This window comes from Diadema setosum, chromosome 3 (assembly GCF_964275005.1).
Source record: "Diadema setosum chromosome 3, eeDiaSeto1, whole genome shotgun sequence".
Classification (NCBI taxonomy): Eukaryota; Metazoa; Echinodermata; class Echinoidea; order Diadematoida; family Diadematidae; genus Diadema; species Diadema setosum.
Window position 1 is genome coordinate 5,966,252 of NC_092687.1, and position 16,385 is coordinate 5,982,636.

General features: G+C 38.1%; 1 protein-coding gene across 1 annotated transcript in view; it reads right to left on the reverse strand.

Moving 5' to 3' along the window:
- The window catches only part of LOC140226687 (uncharacterized), an 86,781-nt gene that overhangs the window by 47,674 nt on the left and 22,722 nt on the right, over nucleotides 1-16,385 (reverse strand). Inside the window, exons 4-8 of the mRNA XM_072307127.1 lie at nucleotides 8,029-8,196; nucleotides 7,537-7,704; nucleotides 6,880-7,047; nucleotides 4,956-5,123; nucleotides 4,241-4,408 (exon numbers count right to left, since the gene is read on the reverse strand). Of these exons, the coding sequence (XP_072163228.1) occupies nucleotides 4,241-4,408; nucleotides 4,956-5,123; nucleotides 6,880-7,047; nucleotides 7,537-7,704; nucleotides 8,029-8,196 (840 nt within the window). The remainder of the gene's footprint in view (nucleotides 1-4,240; nucleotides 4,409-4,955; nucleotides 5,124-6,879; nucleotides 7,048-7,536; nucleotides 7,705-8,028; nucleotides 8,197-16,385) is intronic.

The window sequence follows — 16,385 nt, forward strand, 5'->3', positions numbered from 1 at the left end:
TCAGTTTTGATTTTTCCAAATTTCCTGAAAGAGATATTCTTCTTCTACATTATCCCTAAGTTTGAGATCATAAATTGATGGGAAAGGGGGTTTTCAGCAATTTTTCCACAACCCCTTTTTTCTTAAAGTAGTGCAAACAGGTTTTTTTAGAGGCTCCTTTTAATTTCTTGAAATTCTTTGCACACTCTTCACATTCAAATCTAATTAATTTTTAGAATATAATGCTACTCCTTTGAAAGTGAAGATTTATTATGAAAAGAATGTGGTTAGCAAGCATGCTTAATTTCAGTTTAATCTGATAACCCCTTCATTGTTTTTTTCTAGAATGGTTTACATCATTTTTTTTTAGATTAGGCACTTAAATAGCCTTTGTACCTCACAGCCTCTTTTCCCATTCAATATCATATGTGACCCTGCATCACAAAACAAACAAAAAGTTTTCAGACAGCGATTTTTAGTTAAGGGCAGATTGTGAAGGAGCAGACTCTAAGCTTTAAAATGATATATAGCTCAATTGAAATGGACTCTTCTAACATAATTATCTTAATATTGGAAAGAAAGCACACACTCTGGAAAGTATGAACCGAGAAAAGAGGCTCTGTCTATTCAAGCGTTTAATCTTTACCAAACCAGGCTCGCTGTGTGTTGAATGGGACAAAAAACAGGATGTAAACCACTGGAGTAACAACAATGAAGGAATTATCAGATTAAAATGAAATTGAGCATTCTTTGAGCATGAGCATGAGCATGCTTGTCCATGATTAATGCCAACTTTCAAAGCAGTAGCGCTATCCCTTCCATAGTTATCAGACTTGGAAGTGAAGAGTGTACAAAGGGTTTAATCAAGAAATGAAAAGGGGCCTCTAAGACACACCTGACCTCAATACTCTACGAAAAGGGTTGTAGAAAAACTGCTAAAGATCCACTTTCCCCATTCATTTTATGATCCCAAACTTCAGAATAATGTAAAAGAAGGGTATCTCTTTAAGAAAATATGAAAAAAAAAAAACTTAACATTGACAGAGACTCCAACCCCAAGCACCTTCTGATCTGGAGATTCTCCCGCCCGAAACCCCTAGTAAACGGGAGACTCCAAGTTGATGTGTGCGAAGTTCCTAGGATTCTAGATGTTCTCTGGTGCTACCTAAGGCTTACTTTTTTTTTTTTTTGATAAGTAAGAAATCCTTTCCACCGGGAGACACAGAGCCAGGGCGGGAGAAATCAAATCTCAAACGGGAGAACGGGAGATTGTGCAAAAATGGGCTTTCGGCGGGAGATCTCCCGTCGAAAACGGGAGAGTTGGAGTCTCTGCATTGACTTGGGTGACCCGTTTCACTTTTCTGAGTCCTCACGTACGATCAAGGGGTGCGACTTTTTGTTCGCTTTGTGATGCACGATCACATAAGTATGTTGAATGCAGCAAATCATGTACATGCAATAAAAAAGAAGAAGCCCAAGAATAGACTACCACAATTTATTTAAGTAAAGAGTTTGTTTGCAAAAATGGATAAGTCCATATTTCCCTAATGGAGATATTTGCGATTTAAGGTCAAGAAAAATAAAAAGAATAATAAGAAAATGTATGTTTATTTTGACCATATAACTTAAAAAAAAAAATGTACCTTATATGTAGTGACCGATATATCATTTAAAAACTATCATATTGTACTTAATGACAGTAACCGTACTTTAAAACCGTCAAAAATGGACCTATCCGTTTTTGCGAACAAACTCTTCAAGTCTAGATGGGACACCATTAATATTTGTTAATTTTTAAGATAACTTGAAAATAATTCTAATCTAGTACCACTTACACCGTAATAACATAATTTCTGTAACAGGATAGAATGACCTATAACATTACATGTTTTGATTAAATCAATAAACACAGTTAACGCATATCCTTTATCATCTACAGCTTGATTTATTGTATTAATAAGCTGTAATACAGTAGCCCTAAAGTGCCCTAACCCCCACATCGATTTTATTCAGCTGAAAAGGGTCAGGGCTAATTTAGTACCCATCAGAGATATCCAAAACACCAATGCAAGATATTTTATCCTGCACGGGGCCCCAGACAGTAGCCCGAAACTGTAGCATGAAATTGAAATACCATGCCATCTAGGCTTTTTTTTTTTTCTAAATTGAATGCAGCAATAAGGAATTGGATTGAAAGAGGTACGAAATAGGCCCGGAAAACCTATATTATGCTGTGCAGGGCCCTTGACAGGTATAGCCCACCCCATATAAATTGAGAGTTTTTAGGTGAAAAGAGTCATGAATGGCTAATTTCCTTGACAGTGGAAGTAACAGCTGAGATACCCAAGACACCAAACCCATGCAGTTATTTGTATTCTTTAAGGGGCCCCCAGTTAGTAGCTGGAAAGTGTTCCCGTATTGTTTTATTTCAAGTGAAGAGACTTATGGCTATTCGTAGATACTGTCTTTTGCAATGGAAGTAGTACTATTCACAACGAGGTACCAAAACACCGATAATCAGTTATAATGGACCAGCTCACAATATTCCTATAAGTGCACCACATGTGATTTTATTCCCGTTCTACCTCATGTATCATGATCTGCACCCGATCTATTCAATCTGTCAGATCAGGAGAGAGCGCGGCAAAAGTGTACGGGGATCGGGTGCATCGTAGCAGCAGCGTTTGAGTGACGGGGTTGCATGGATCGGGCAATATTACAGATCGGGAAGAAATATTTAACCTGTTCAAAATTTCTTCTCCATCTCCCCATCACGATTGACCTATTTTGAATCGTAGTTCAAACGGGGAGAGCGTAGTGACAGTGTAAATACCGCGGGATGAGCGTAACAATTCCAGGTTTTTCTGAGTGTATGAAAACGTCAAGATCGGATGGTTGACCCATTTCACTTATTTTCAGTCCTCACTCAAAATCAGTGTGTGCGACTTTTTGTTCGTTTTGTGATGCACGTTCACATATTTTACTTCTTCCTTCATGCAGATGTATACTCTTGCCTAGAGGGTTTGTTTTAGTAAAAGATAGTGTTAGTGCTCACCTAATTGGAAAGGTAATTGGTTGTTTGGTTTCAGTATATCATTCAAACACAACTAAGTTAACTTCCACATTAACATTTTCAAAACGCACAAATTCCACACACATACACACATTTCGTGATTCACAGGATCCAAATTACACTAATCCTATTTACTTTGCAGATTGCAACAACAACATTAGTTTGATATACTGAGCAATTAGGCTTACATCAGTTTGCACTATTCAAGGTTTACAGTAGTTAGGAAACTAAGTTGTTCCCGGTTATGTGATGTTAGTATATACATCTTATAATGTTACACCTATGTGGTGTTTATTTGATACATCTTATAATGTTACACCTATGTGGTGTTTATTTGATCCATGACTGCAGCTGCAAAATTGCTTCTTTAAAAGAGCCAGTCAGTGTCACTGCCTGCTCCTTCAAAGGCGCAATACTGCCCAGTAATCTCAAGGTGCAATTGAGATTACTGGGCAATATTGCCCCTCTAAAGGAGCAGGCAGTGACGCTGACTAGCTCCTTTAAAGAAGCAATTTTGCAGCTGTCATGGATCAAATAACACCACATAGGTGCAACATTAAACCTACATATGAGGCACAAAATGGCACCCTCAAGAGAGGGTACAATCTTGGAACATTGGGTGCTTCTTTGCACCCTCACGAAAGGGTGCAAAGTTGCACCAAAATTAAAGGCAAGAAAGGGTGCAAAGTTGCGCCGAAAGGTAAAGGGTGCAAGATCGCACCCTCAAGAAAAGGTGCAACTTAGCACCACATAGTGTGGATGGAAAGATGCACCCAAGGGAACAACTTTCTCACCCTCAATGGGTTCAACTTTGCACCCTCTCTGGAGGTGTAAAGGTGCACCCATAGGGTGCAAGATTATACCCTTACGCACGGTGCAACTTTTGCACCCATTTTTTGAGGGTGCAAGATAACACCTAAAGGGAGCCTCCAGAGTGACATCACTTTGCACCCTTAAAAGGTGCAAGAGTGAACCATTTTTTTTTAGTGTGTACAGCCCGCTATGCCTTTATGTCAAAGAATCTTTCAGCTTCTGTTGGAGAGACTAGAAGAGGCCTTGTAGCAAGGACAGCCTTATCAAAGATTGTATTTTTTTTACTATAAACATTAGATAACACAGAATTCTGCTCTTTGTTCAGTGTATTACATTACCTTGGAGATAAATAAACTGTAATGCAATGTGAGATACCTTTGCTCCTGATGCTGATTCGGCGAGGGCGACAAAGAACCCGTCTGCTAACATGACTCTGTTTAGCTCGAGAGTCTTAAGGTTTGGCATGGTACAGATACTCTTGGCGTAGGCTTGTGATGCAGCAGCCGAGATGTCATTATCTCCAAAGTGTGTTATTGATTCCAGCTATGCAGTGTAAAGAAGACACAAGTAAGAAATAATTAAGTGCCTCCCCAGAAAAGAAGACAAACACACACACACACACACACACACACACAAGAGTCACATAATCATGAGATAAGCAGTCTGTCAGAATTTAAGTACAAGTTTTATCTCTTTATTCTTTATCAGAGTATGTCACCTGTAAACCATAACAGATAAGCAAATGATGCAAACTAATGTAAGATGAAATGATAATTGTGTAACGGCGTCCAGGATATTTGTGAGGCTATACATGATTCGCCTGGTATATTTTTTTTCAGAAAATACAAAGGACAGACATGATTTAGTTGTTACAGGAAGAACCACAGCCCGTCAATCCTTTATGTCAAGGAAACTTTCAGCTTTTGCTGGAAAGACTAAAAAAGTTTTTGTATCACGGAGAACCTTATCAACATTGTTTGTTTTTTTTTTTCGTGCTATAAACATAGGATATAAACACAGAACTCTGCTCTATTTTTCAGTGTATGACATTACAATGGAGATAAATAAACAGTCATGCAATCTGAGATACCCTTGCTCTTGATGCTGATTCGGCGAGGGCGACAAAGAACTCGTCTGCTATCCTGCCATCACCTAGCTCCAGAGTCTCGAGGTTTGGCATTGTACAGATACTCTTGGCGTAGGCTTCTGATGCAGCAACCGAAATGTCATTTCCTCCATCGTGTCTTATTGATTCCGACTATGCAGCACAGTAAGAGGTTCAAAAGAGACACAAGTAAAAATTAATTTTCGTGCCTCCACAGAAAACAAAAACACACATTTCATGATTATGATCATGTGATAAGCTACAGTGTATCTGTCTGGAATTAACACAAACACCATACAAATGATACAAGAGCAAGATGAAGGGATATTTCTTGTGGAATGGTATACAGGATGATTGTGATGCTGGTTACAGCTCGTTATTCCAAAGGTTCGTTATTCCAAAGGTTCTTTAGTCCGATGGTTCGTTGTGGCGAAGGTTCTTTATTCCGAAGATTCGTTATTCCGAAGGTTCGTTAATCCGAAAAATGAAGTAAGGTTCGCCATTCCGAAGGCTCGTTTATCCGAAAATGAAATAGAGTTCGTTATTCCGAAGGTTCGTTAATGCGAAAAAACAAAGGTTAGTTATTCCGAAGGTTCGTTGATGCGAAATGCAATAGGGTCTGTAAATGACCTTTGGGATACCAAGATATGTTTCATTTTCGGATTAACGAACCTTCGGAATAACGAATCTTATTTCATTTTCAGATAAATAAACCTTCAGAATAACAATCCTCATCACATTTCGGATCAACAAACCTTCGGAGTAACGAACCTTCGTAATAACGCCACAAATGTTCGGATTAACGAACCTTTTTTCATTTTTGGATTAACTTACCTCTAGGTACAGGGAATTTGTGTGTTTCGGATTAACGAATCTCCGAAATAATGAACCTTCGGAAAAACGAACAAGACCAGTGAGGATATACATGATTCACCTTGTCGATTTCTTCTTTTTTTTCAGAAAATACAAGGGACAGAAAATGGTTCATTGGTAACAGAAAGAACCAGAGCCCTTTACGCCTCTATGTCAAAGAAACTTTCAAATTCTGTTGGAAAGACTAAAAAAGTCTTTGTATCACGGAGAACCTTGTCAACATTGATTTTTTTCGTGATATGAACATAAAATAATAAACACAGAACTCTGCTCTATTTTTCAGTGTATGACATTACAATGGAGAGAAACAAACAATAATGCAATGTGATATACCCTTACTCTTGATGCTGTTTCGGCGAGGGCGGCAAAGAACTCGTCTTCTTCATTACCTAGCTCCGGGTTCTTACTGTTTCGAATGGTACCGATACTCTTGGCGTGGGCTTGTGACACAGCAGCCCGTATGTCAGGTCTTCCAAAGAGTATCATTGATTCCAGCTATGCGTACAGTAAGAGGGTGTAAAGAAGACACAAGTAAGAAATCATTAAGTGCCTCCCCAGAAAAGAAGGCAAAACAAACAAACAATCAAACAAACGAGCACACAAGCCACAAAGTCATGAGACAAGCAGTCTTTCAGGATTCAACTACAAACTTTATCTTTTTATAAGGGTATGTCACATGTTAACCAATACAGATATGCAAATGAAACAAAATAATTTAAGATGGGAGAATTATTGCGTAATGTCATGCAGGACAATTGTTAGGCTATACAAGGTTCGCCTTGTCGATTTTCATCAGAGACTACCACGAAATAAAGGTTTAGCTGTAAAACGAAGAGCCAACAGCCTGTCATGCCTTAATGTCAAAGAAACTTTCAGCTTCTGCTGTAAAGACTGATAAAGTCTTTGAAACACGGACAACCTTATCAAACATTGGATTTTCTCTACTATGAACAAGTGATAACACAGAACTCTGCTCTTTTTTTCAATGTACGACATTACATTGGATATAAACAAACTGTAATGCAATGTGAGATACCCTTGCTCCTGATGCTGCTTCGGCGAGGGCGATAAAGAACTCGTCTGCTATCCTGACATCACCTAGCTCCAGGGTCTTAAGGTTTGGCATGGTACAGATACTTTTGGCGTAGGCTTGTGATGCAGCAGCCGAGATGTCAGGTCCTCCATCGTGTTTTATTGATTCCAACTATGTAGTACAGTAAGACGGTGAGAAGTATACGCAATTAAGAACTCATTTAAGTGCCTCCAGAGAAAAAAAGCAATCAAAATAAAACACACACACATAAGACACATAGTCAGGTGATAAGTAATATTTCAGATTTTTACCGCAAGCTTGTAAGGTTCTCAAGCGTGTGTTAATGATTCAGGCGATGTAGTACAGTAAGAACGTGAAAAGAAGGCACAAGTAACAGCTAATGTAAGTGCCTATCTGAAAAAAAAAAGACACATAATCATGTGATAAGCAATATGTCAGGTTGTAACATCAACCTTTATTACTTTATTAGAGTATCATACGTTGGAAAGAATAAAAAAGTCTTTGTACCGCAGACAACCTTATTAAACATTGCGTTTTCTTTTTTCTGCTAAGAACATAAGATTACACAGAAATTTGCTCCATTGTTAAATGCATGGCATTTTAGTGGAGAAAAACAAACTGTAATGCAATGTGACGTACCCTTGCGTCTGACACTGTTTTGGCAAGGGCGGCAAAGAACTCGTCTGCTATCCTGACACCACATAGCTCCAGAGTCTTAAGGTTTGGCATGGTACAGATACTCTTGGCGTAGGCTTGTGATACATCAGCAGAGATGTCAGGTAATCCAGCGTGTGTTATTGATTCCAGCTATGTAGTCCAGAAAGAGGGTGAAAAGACACAAGTAAGAGGTCATTAAAGTGCCTACCTAGAAAAAGAAAACAGAAAAGACACATAATCATGTGATATGCAATCTCTCATATTTTACCATCAACCTTTATGACTTAATTAGAGTATTATCTGTTGGAAAGAATAAAAAAGTCTTTGTACCACAGACAAACTTAACAAACATTGTGTGTGTGTGTTTTTTTTTTTTTTTGCTAAAAACGTAAGAAAACACAGAAATTTGTTCCTTTGTTAAGTGTATGGAATTACAATGGAGAAAAACACAAATTGTAATGCAAAGTGAGATACCCTTGCGTCTGACGCTGTTTTGGCAAGGGCGGCAAAGAACTCGTCTGCTATCCTGACACCAAATAACTTCAGAGTCTTAAGGTTTGGCATGGTACAGATACTCTTGGCGTAGGCTTGTGATACATCAGCGGAGATGTCAGGTAATCCAGCGTGTGATATTGATTCGAGCTATGCAGTATTTTAAGAGGGTGAAAAGAAAATACTAAGGGGCAATTCCGCAATTAGGTGGACATGACATCGATAAAAGAAATGTGCCTCTTTGTCTTATTCTTTAATTTAGGTATCAACTAATACCATGCTGTTTACCAAGGTCTTTCGAATTCAGTAGATTTATTTTTCGTCGTATCCGGGCACTTACCCCCTGGGCAACTACTCTCCGGATAACTATCACCCGGATAGTTACCCCCAGGTCTATTCCCCCCTAGGGCAACTACCCCCCGGACAACTACCCTCCTAGGGCAATCACCCCCCAGGGCCATTACCCCCTACGACAACTACCACCCGGTCATCTAACCTCCTAGGGCAACTACCCCCAAGGGCAATTACCCCTAGGACATCTACCCCCCGGATAACTACCCCCTGGGTAACTACCCCCTGGATGACTACCCCCCCGGATACCCCCCCCCCCCCGATAACTACCACCCGGATAACTACCCCTGGATAACTACCCCCCGGAGAACTACCCCCCAGTTAACTACCCCCCCCCCGTACCCCCTGGATATCTACCCCCGGAAAACTCCCCCTGGGTAACTACCCCCCCCCCGATAACTACTAGTACCACCCGGATAACTCCCCCCCCCCCCCGATAACTACCCCCAGGATAACTACCATCCGGATTACCACCCCGAGATACCCTCCCCCCTCCCCATAACCATACACCGACCCCCCCCCCCCCGCCACCTCCTGATAATTACCCACTGGACAACCCTCCCTCCCCCACCCCGAATGTTACCACACACCCGTTGTAATTTTTCCATAAGTTCACGACACCATATCAGAAGACTAAGCTCATGTAGGCCCTACATTAATGCACCTTTCTCTTACACTGTCATCATTTACTCTTTTGGCTTGTCATCTTCTACCATTATAACATATTAGACGATAAACATAAGAAAAGGAGAGGTGATTTCACTGCAATTCATATTCCCTTAACATTAGCGAGGGACCCTTCGATATAAAGCCATAGTTTCTGATAGGATCCGGGCACGGTTTTATGAAAGTTATCAGTCCTGACAAGCTGTCAGTTCCACACAATTACCAACCGTTGTAGGTCAATCAAAGCAGGTCCATGGTAACAAGTCAGTGACTCGAGCTTATCAATCAAGCAGAACCCATGGTTTTATTGAAATTAATAGAGACTAACAAGATGTCATAACTGGCAACTTTCATCAAACGGTGCCCTAATCTGTCATTTGAATAAAATTACAGTTTATTTTACATACAAGTAGAGTTGTGCTAGTTTTCAAATTAAATGTTCTCGACACTTTAAAGGGATCGTACAGTTTTGGTTCAGACCTAATTTCAGGTTTCTAACATTTTTTTGGTCAGATAATGAGAAACATCTTATGAAATATGAAAGAGCATGTAATTCTTTGAGGAATTCAACGTTTATTTGATGGAAATTGGTTTTGAAATGGCTGAGATATCCAAAAAAGTGTGATTCTAATAAAACGTGGGACCCACATTTTATTACGATCGCTTTGTTTTACTTTGTTTTTCAACGTTTCAGTCATTCCAAACCCGATTTTCATCAAATACACTTTGAATTCCTCTTAAAATGGTATGCTCTGTACTATATCGTCGGTGATACGGCGAACCGACGAAAACCGCCGCGCAGCGCAAAAACACAATTCCGAGAAAATCGCATTTGAAAAAAATGGGTAGCGTCAATGCACTAATTTCATACCTTCTCCCCGTCAAACTGATGAGATGTTTGGAAAGTGGTAAGAGTGAGAGTTATGCTTTCAGAAAATGTTGTTTTCACTTTAATATTTTGCACATGTTTAGTTCATGTCACGTACATTATTTCATAAAATAACAACTACTTGATCGGGCACCATCTTGGGTATGTACATTAGGGTCAAAGGTCATAAATGTTTTATCCTGTATCTTGGTGAATACATGCCCTATCTTTCCCATATTTTGCACACGCAAAGACCATGTTACAAGAATCATTTTACGAAATAACCACTTTTTGCTTAGATGCCATCCTGGCTGTGCAAAGTGGGGTCAATGGTCAAATATACTTCATTCTGTATCTTCGTTACAGTGTATACGGAATTTGGTACCAAAGATGGCAGGTCTGACTCGCTTTTCTAAATGAGATTCCAAACATTACACGGCGAATGTCCCTAAACACAGATGAAACCTGTATGGTCATGCCTAAAGTATGTATTTGTTGCTGTATCTTCGTTATCTAGTGTATACAGAAGTTGGTACCAACGATGACAGATATGACTCCCTTTCCTAAATGAGAATCCAAACATCACACGGCCAATGTCTCTAAACACAGATGAAACCTGTATGGTCATGCCTATTGCGATCAGACCTCGAATTATTGATTGAAAAAAAAAAATCGGATCATCTTAATTTGTCAGTAATGACAAATTACAATCTCTAGTTCTTATACGGTTCGTTAGTCCGAAAATGATAGGAGTTCAAAACGTTCGTTAATTGGAACATTACAAAAAGAATCGTTAATCCATGGTGGAAAAAGGTGAGTACCTTTACACAACTTAAAAATTGCAATCCTTATAATCGTCTTATAAGATAAATAAATCTTTGAAATAAGTAACCTTTCTCATATTTTTTTTATTAACAAACTTAATTCACTTTCGGATTCTGAATAGTGAACCGTTCTCATTTTTTGATTTATAATTAACGTTCAGAATGACGAACCTCATTTCATTTTCAGATCAACGGACCTTCGGAAAATGAACAATATATTATTTTGATCTAAATTATGAACTTTCGGAATGATTCTTCGGAAGTGCGAACCTTCAGACAAACAAACCATCGGAATCCCGGGAATGGCGAGACTTCGGTATAAGGAGCCTTCGGATTAACGTACTTAAGTAAGAAAAGAACCTTTGGAATGGCGAACTGTAACCAAATCCTACATCGTCATTTGATGAAATATCAGTATGGCATCTCCGTGATTCCTGGCAAATGATACAAAGAACTTCGTTTCCTGTAGTAATAATATTCTTTTTATTAACCCGTTTAGGACATGTCCCGAGTATACTCGGGCTGACGTTTTCCAGGCTGTGGACTGGTCCCGAGTATACTCGGGCTGAGAGAGTGAAATGAATACGCATTTTTAAACTTAGAATTTCACCAACAATACGATGCCTATGTTAAAAATGAATTATATTTTGTGGGACTACATACATCAAAGTTGCCATCTGAGTACATTTTGTGATGATTGGTCATATCTTATGTCTATAAACAAGCAAAATATTGACAAACATGAGTGCAATTTTCACGACATTCAGACCTTCGCAACGGTCGGGAAACTGACCAATGACGAGCGACCAGCTGCACGCTCTGGCGATCTCATTTGCATCGGTATGCAAATTGTCACACTCAAGTGAAAAGCGTGCGTGCGGCGGTCAAGACCGTTGCGTGCACGCACTTACCTTATTAGCACACATTTACATGATAAAGTATTGTGGCATACTACTTCATGTTATATCAGTAATGTAATGTCGTACTTACGGATTTGCTATGAAAGCCATCTCGGCATGGCAACCTGCTTACCATTATTGGCATGAAATGTTGGCCTTCTTCTTCCGCTAATGCCGAGTCATGGGATCTATCAAAACTCAGCAAATTGAATAAATTCAAAAGTAAATCTTTTCCGTGTCCCTGCATGTGATGTGTGTGAATGTTTTTGTGTCTGTTTGTTATCATGACAGCGATGTTACTTGTAGTTGTTTGAAGAGTTTTACCGTCATGGATAATATTCTGATTGTGTTATAAAATCGTTTAAAAAAAAGAGATCACTTGGCCAAGAACAAACCGAGTAGGGGATGTACTGCATACAAACAACGCAGTCGATTGTGCTACTTCATTGAAGTCGTATATTCATCATGGCGTAACACAGCGTCACATGTGCACGTGTTATGGGTGAGAATATTTTGAATAGACCAGCTGGCAAGAGTATCAGGTTATATTGTATATTTATGAATAGACAGGATGTAGATACAAAAACATTCCTAGACAGACCCTCTCGTAGACGCAATCTAAAAGGGCAGGGGATTATGAGCATAATAGAGAAGGTCAAAGGTCAATCACTGACAGTCTTTTCGTTTCTGTACCGGTCCATATAGAATGGATGTTAGCGATGTGCTTCGTATGTATATGTAACCATAACTTTACGGTTGTTGGGAATTGAATGTGCAAGTTCTCATGTGCTTGTTCCAAACATTAATTTATTATAGAAATTAAAATGCATCAACGAAATGCGCTGCAATAAAGCGAATAAACATGCCACATGGCACAAATTTTCTCTCATATATACGTTTATAGCATTTGCGAGAAATTGTCTATAAAAAAAACGATCGGTATTTGGTATTTGCAGCAGTTCAAAAAAGTATATTAGATAGAATTATATCCCATATTACGTTGATAGTGAGATTGGTGATTTCGACTGTTTAGTCTGTATTTCTTTTTTTATGAATTCTTTATAATACGCTTATTTTCTGCTGCAGTTGCTCGATGAATTATTTAAACGTTTAGAAATCTGGGGTTTTTAGTCCATTTCTTTCGTAAGTTCATAAGTCAAAATGATTTTGCTATCATTGAGTTGCAAGGATTTTAGCCATACGCCACTGCTTGTAGTTCAATCCATTTTCAGTCAATCGTATATGACAACTCATGCCGAAAAAAAAAAAAATCTATTTTTCATTCAAATTGTAGAAAACGCTCAAAATTCGCGAAGCGGTTATTCAATTCTGCGTAAGACGGAGTTGTGATTATGGAGCGCTTCAATTGTAGCACTCGACTTTTTGGGAGTAAGGTATTTCGAGCAGTAAAAGTACGAAATGCTCTTCTTTTTATTTGATGTAATTAATGTTTTAATGCTATCACTAAAGTGGTTTAAGCACTTATTGTGCATGTGTCTTCTCTCTATCTACCTCCGCGTTAAGGTACATGCTTTCAATCGAATTATAGACTTCATGAAATCGCGTTGCAGCATTTTCATATTCATTAACGACTGCAGCAAATGCTCGTTTGCTTTATGCATTATGCATATTGAATGAGAAAAGTACTTTATGTTCTGTCTTTTATCGGGGGATGATTGGTAAACACAATGAAATGAATATTGATTTACACTCTTGACAGAAGAGAAGATCATATCAGGGGAATTAGCCCTCTGCTATGAGAGATCGAAGAATGTTAGGAGAAATGGTGTAATTTCAAAAAACATGTTGTCTTTTCGTTAATTTTTGAAGTGATGTAACGATGTTAGGCCTTCAAGCCTGTGTGGCATGTGCTCGCTATTCTTCCATGGTCATGCCGACTTCTTCAGCTTCCAGGTGGCCAACCTTTTGTTGCTAAATTGAATGAACTTCTCCGACGAACTCGGAAATGCTACCTGCGACTGTGTTTGAAAAAAAAAAAAAAAAAAAAAAAAAAAAAAAAAAACTCTCACATACAGACGAATATGAGTTCTCGATTGGCATTCTAGATTGAAATGTGTTCATGCTACATTTTTGAAGTGATAGGATATAGTGAAAGGAAACCAAAGCTGAATGACCATCTTCATGGAGCTATATTTTTTGTTGGCGATTATGAATTACATAACTATGAAATTGAAAGACAAACATGCGCAAAAAACGACTGCAAAATCTTTGCATAATGTACCATTTTGTAAACTCAAGTTTGCCACTTTCCTTTTCCTTTATGATACATTTGCTTCGATTAGTGCTCCTTCATTCTATTTAATTACATTTCATCACTTTCCTTTCCAGCTATCCACTTCACTACCGTCTACAGACGTATAGATCGATTATTATCATTGATGGTGGTGGTCACTTCTCCAAGATATCTGGCCCGTTATATATGTATATATATATATATATATATATATATATATATATATATATATAATCTAAAAAGATATTATAATAACGGCAAACCTAGCCGTGTGTAACATTACATTTCGATAACAAAAGTGTGATCGGATTACCATCCACCAAACAAAATTTAGAAGACCACCATATTTCTCTCCCCCCTTTCCATCTCTCTCCCTCTCTTTCCCGTAATCCAATTCTTCATTATCATCTATAAATGTGTGGACTGAATATTATCATTGATGGTGACGATCACTTCTCGAGGATACTTTGCCTGTATTATAAATACAATCTTAAAAGATGTTACCATAACACAAATTTTATAGGCAAACCAAGCTGTGTATAATATTACATTTCGTTTGCAAAAGAGTGTTCGGATTACATCCATCAAACATAATTTAGAAGACCAGCCTATTTTTTTCTCTCTCTCTATCTCTCAATCTTTCTTCTTATTGCATAGACTCCAGTGTTTCGCCTGAAGACCGGAAGACCTCATAAATGTTATATCAAATATACATATTCATCAAAACAATTATCTTTCCTCTTAGTGATGACTTTTTATCATATGATAAATAGCTTATGTATTATCACTGTGTTAAATCTTATTTCACGTGATTCGTAATGAGCAATATCTTCCCGGCAGTACGATAGAGTTATAACTCAATCGTAAGATTGCACTGGTAAAATTGGCAGCATTTAAACCCCAACAGTAAAATCACAAATGCGCTCGTTGATATCTTTTATTTATCCCATGGAAACCTAAGTCATATCTGTAGGCAGTCATGATTGGATAGTTTCAGAAAGCAAACGTCTTTACACACAAAAACTTCAGTGTGGATTGCAGGTACCGCAAGAGCATGGATTTTTTCAGATTTAGTCATCATTAGTAGTCAAAAACAGCAAGAAAGATGCAGTGATTTATTTGAATTTTGAACATTCCATCAAGCTCTTGTCAATATTATGAAAAAAATAATTGCTGAAACAAAACCAAGAAACAAATTCAAATGAAAGATTGGTCTGCGAAACTCAACTTTGATGATGCTTGAAGTTTTTTTTTTCTTTCTTTTCTGTCATACTTACGAATGACAGCCTGATTATGTTATAAGATCGTTCAAAAAATCTACTTGGCCAACGAACCAACTAGAGGATTTACTGTATAATATTCATACAACGCAAGAGCCGATATTGCCACTATGGGGTCCTATTCATCATGGTAAAACACAACCTAACATATGCGAGTGTTTTAGCCAAGAATACTTTGAATAGACCAGAGTATCAGGTTACATTGTACCTCCTTGAATAGACAGGATGTTGATACAAAAACAGTCCTAGACGCGCTCGTAGACGCCATCTGAAAAGTCGGGGATTATGAGCATAATAGAGAGGTTCAAAGGCCGATTACAGATAGTCTCTTTTTTCTGCACCGGTCCATATAATGCATTATGGTGATGTGCTTCGTATGTATTACGTAACCTCTTTTACGGACTCCAATGATTTTATGTTTGTTGGGAAGCGAATGTGCAAGTTCTCATGTGGTTGTTACCAACATGTTTTCAGTAGAATTTAAACTTCGACAACGAAATACGCTGCAATAAAGCGAGTAAATTATGGCATTTTTTTTTCTCATACGCTTAGCATTCGCCAAAAATTCTAGATACAATTATGATGTTCGGTATTTGATGTATGCAGCATTTCAAAGAAGCAGTCGAAATAAAATAATATCCCATATTACTATGACGCCGACGATAGTGATGTCGACTGTTTGGTCTTTTTTGTTCTAGTTCTGTATGAATTCCTCATAATATGCTCATTTTCGGCTATAGTCGCTCTGTCAATTATTTATACATTTAGAAGTCTGAGGTGTTTTCAGTCCATTTCTTTCGTATATTCACGAGTCAGGTTTTTTTTTTTTCGATCATGGAGTTCAATCCATTTATAATCAGTCAAATATGATAACTTATATCGAAAAAAACACGATTTTTCTTTTTTTATTTTTCTTTGTAGAAAGCGCTCCAAATTTGCGAAGTGGTGATTCAATTTTGCGAGAGACGGAGATGTGATAACCACATCGCTTCAATTGAACACTTTGTTTAGGAGCAAGGTATTTCGGGCAATAAAAGCATGAAATGTTCTTGTCTTATCTCATGTTTATCGATGTAATCACACTTTCTCATGCTGCTATTGAAGTAAGTTATGCACTTATTGTGCCTGTGTATTTCTTTATATATCTACTTATATCTCTGCATTTAGGTACGTATGCCTACATTCATTCATTCCATT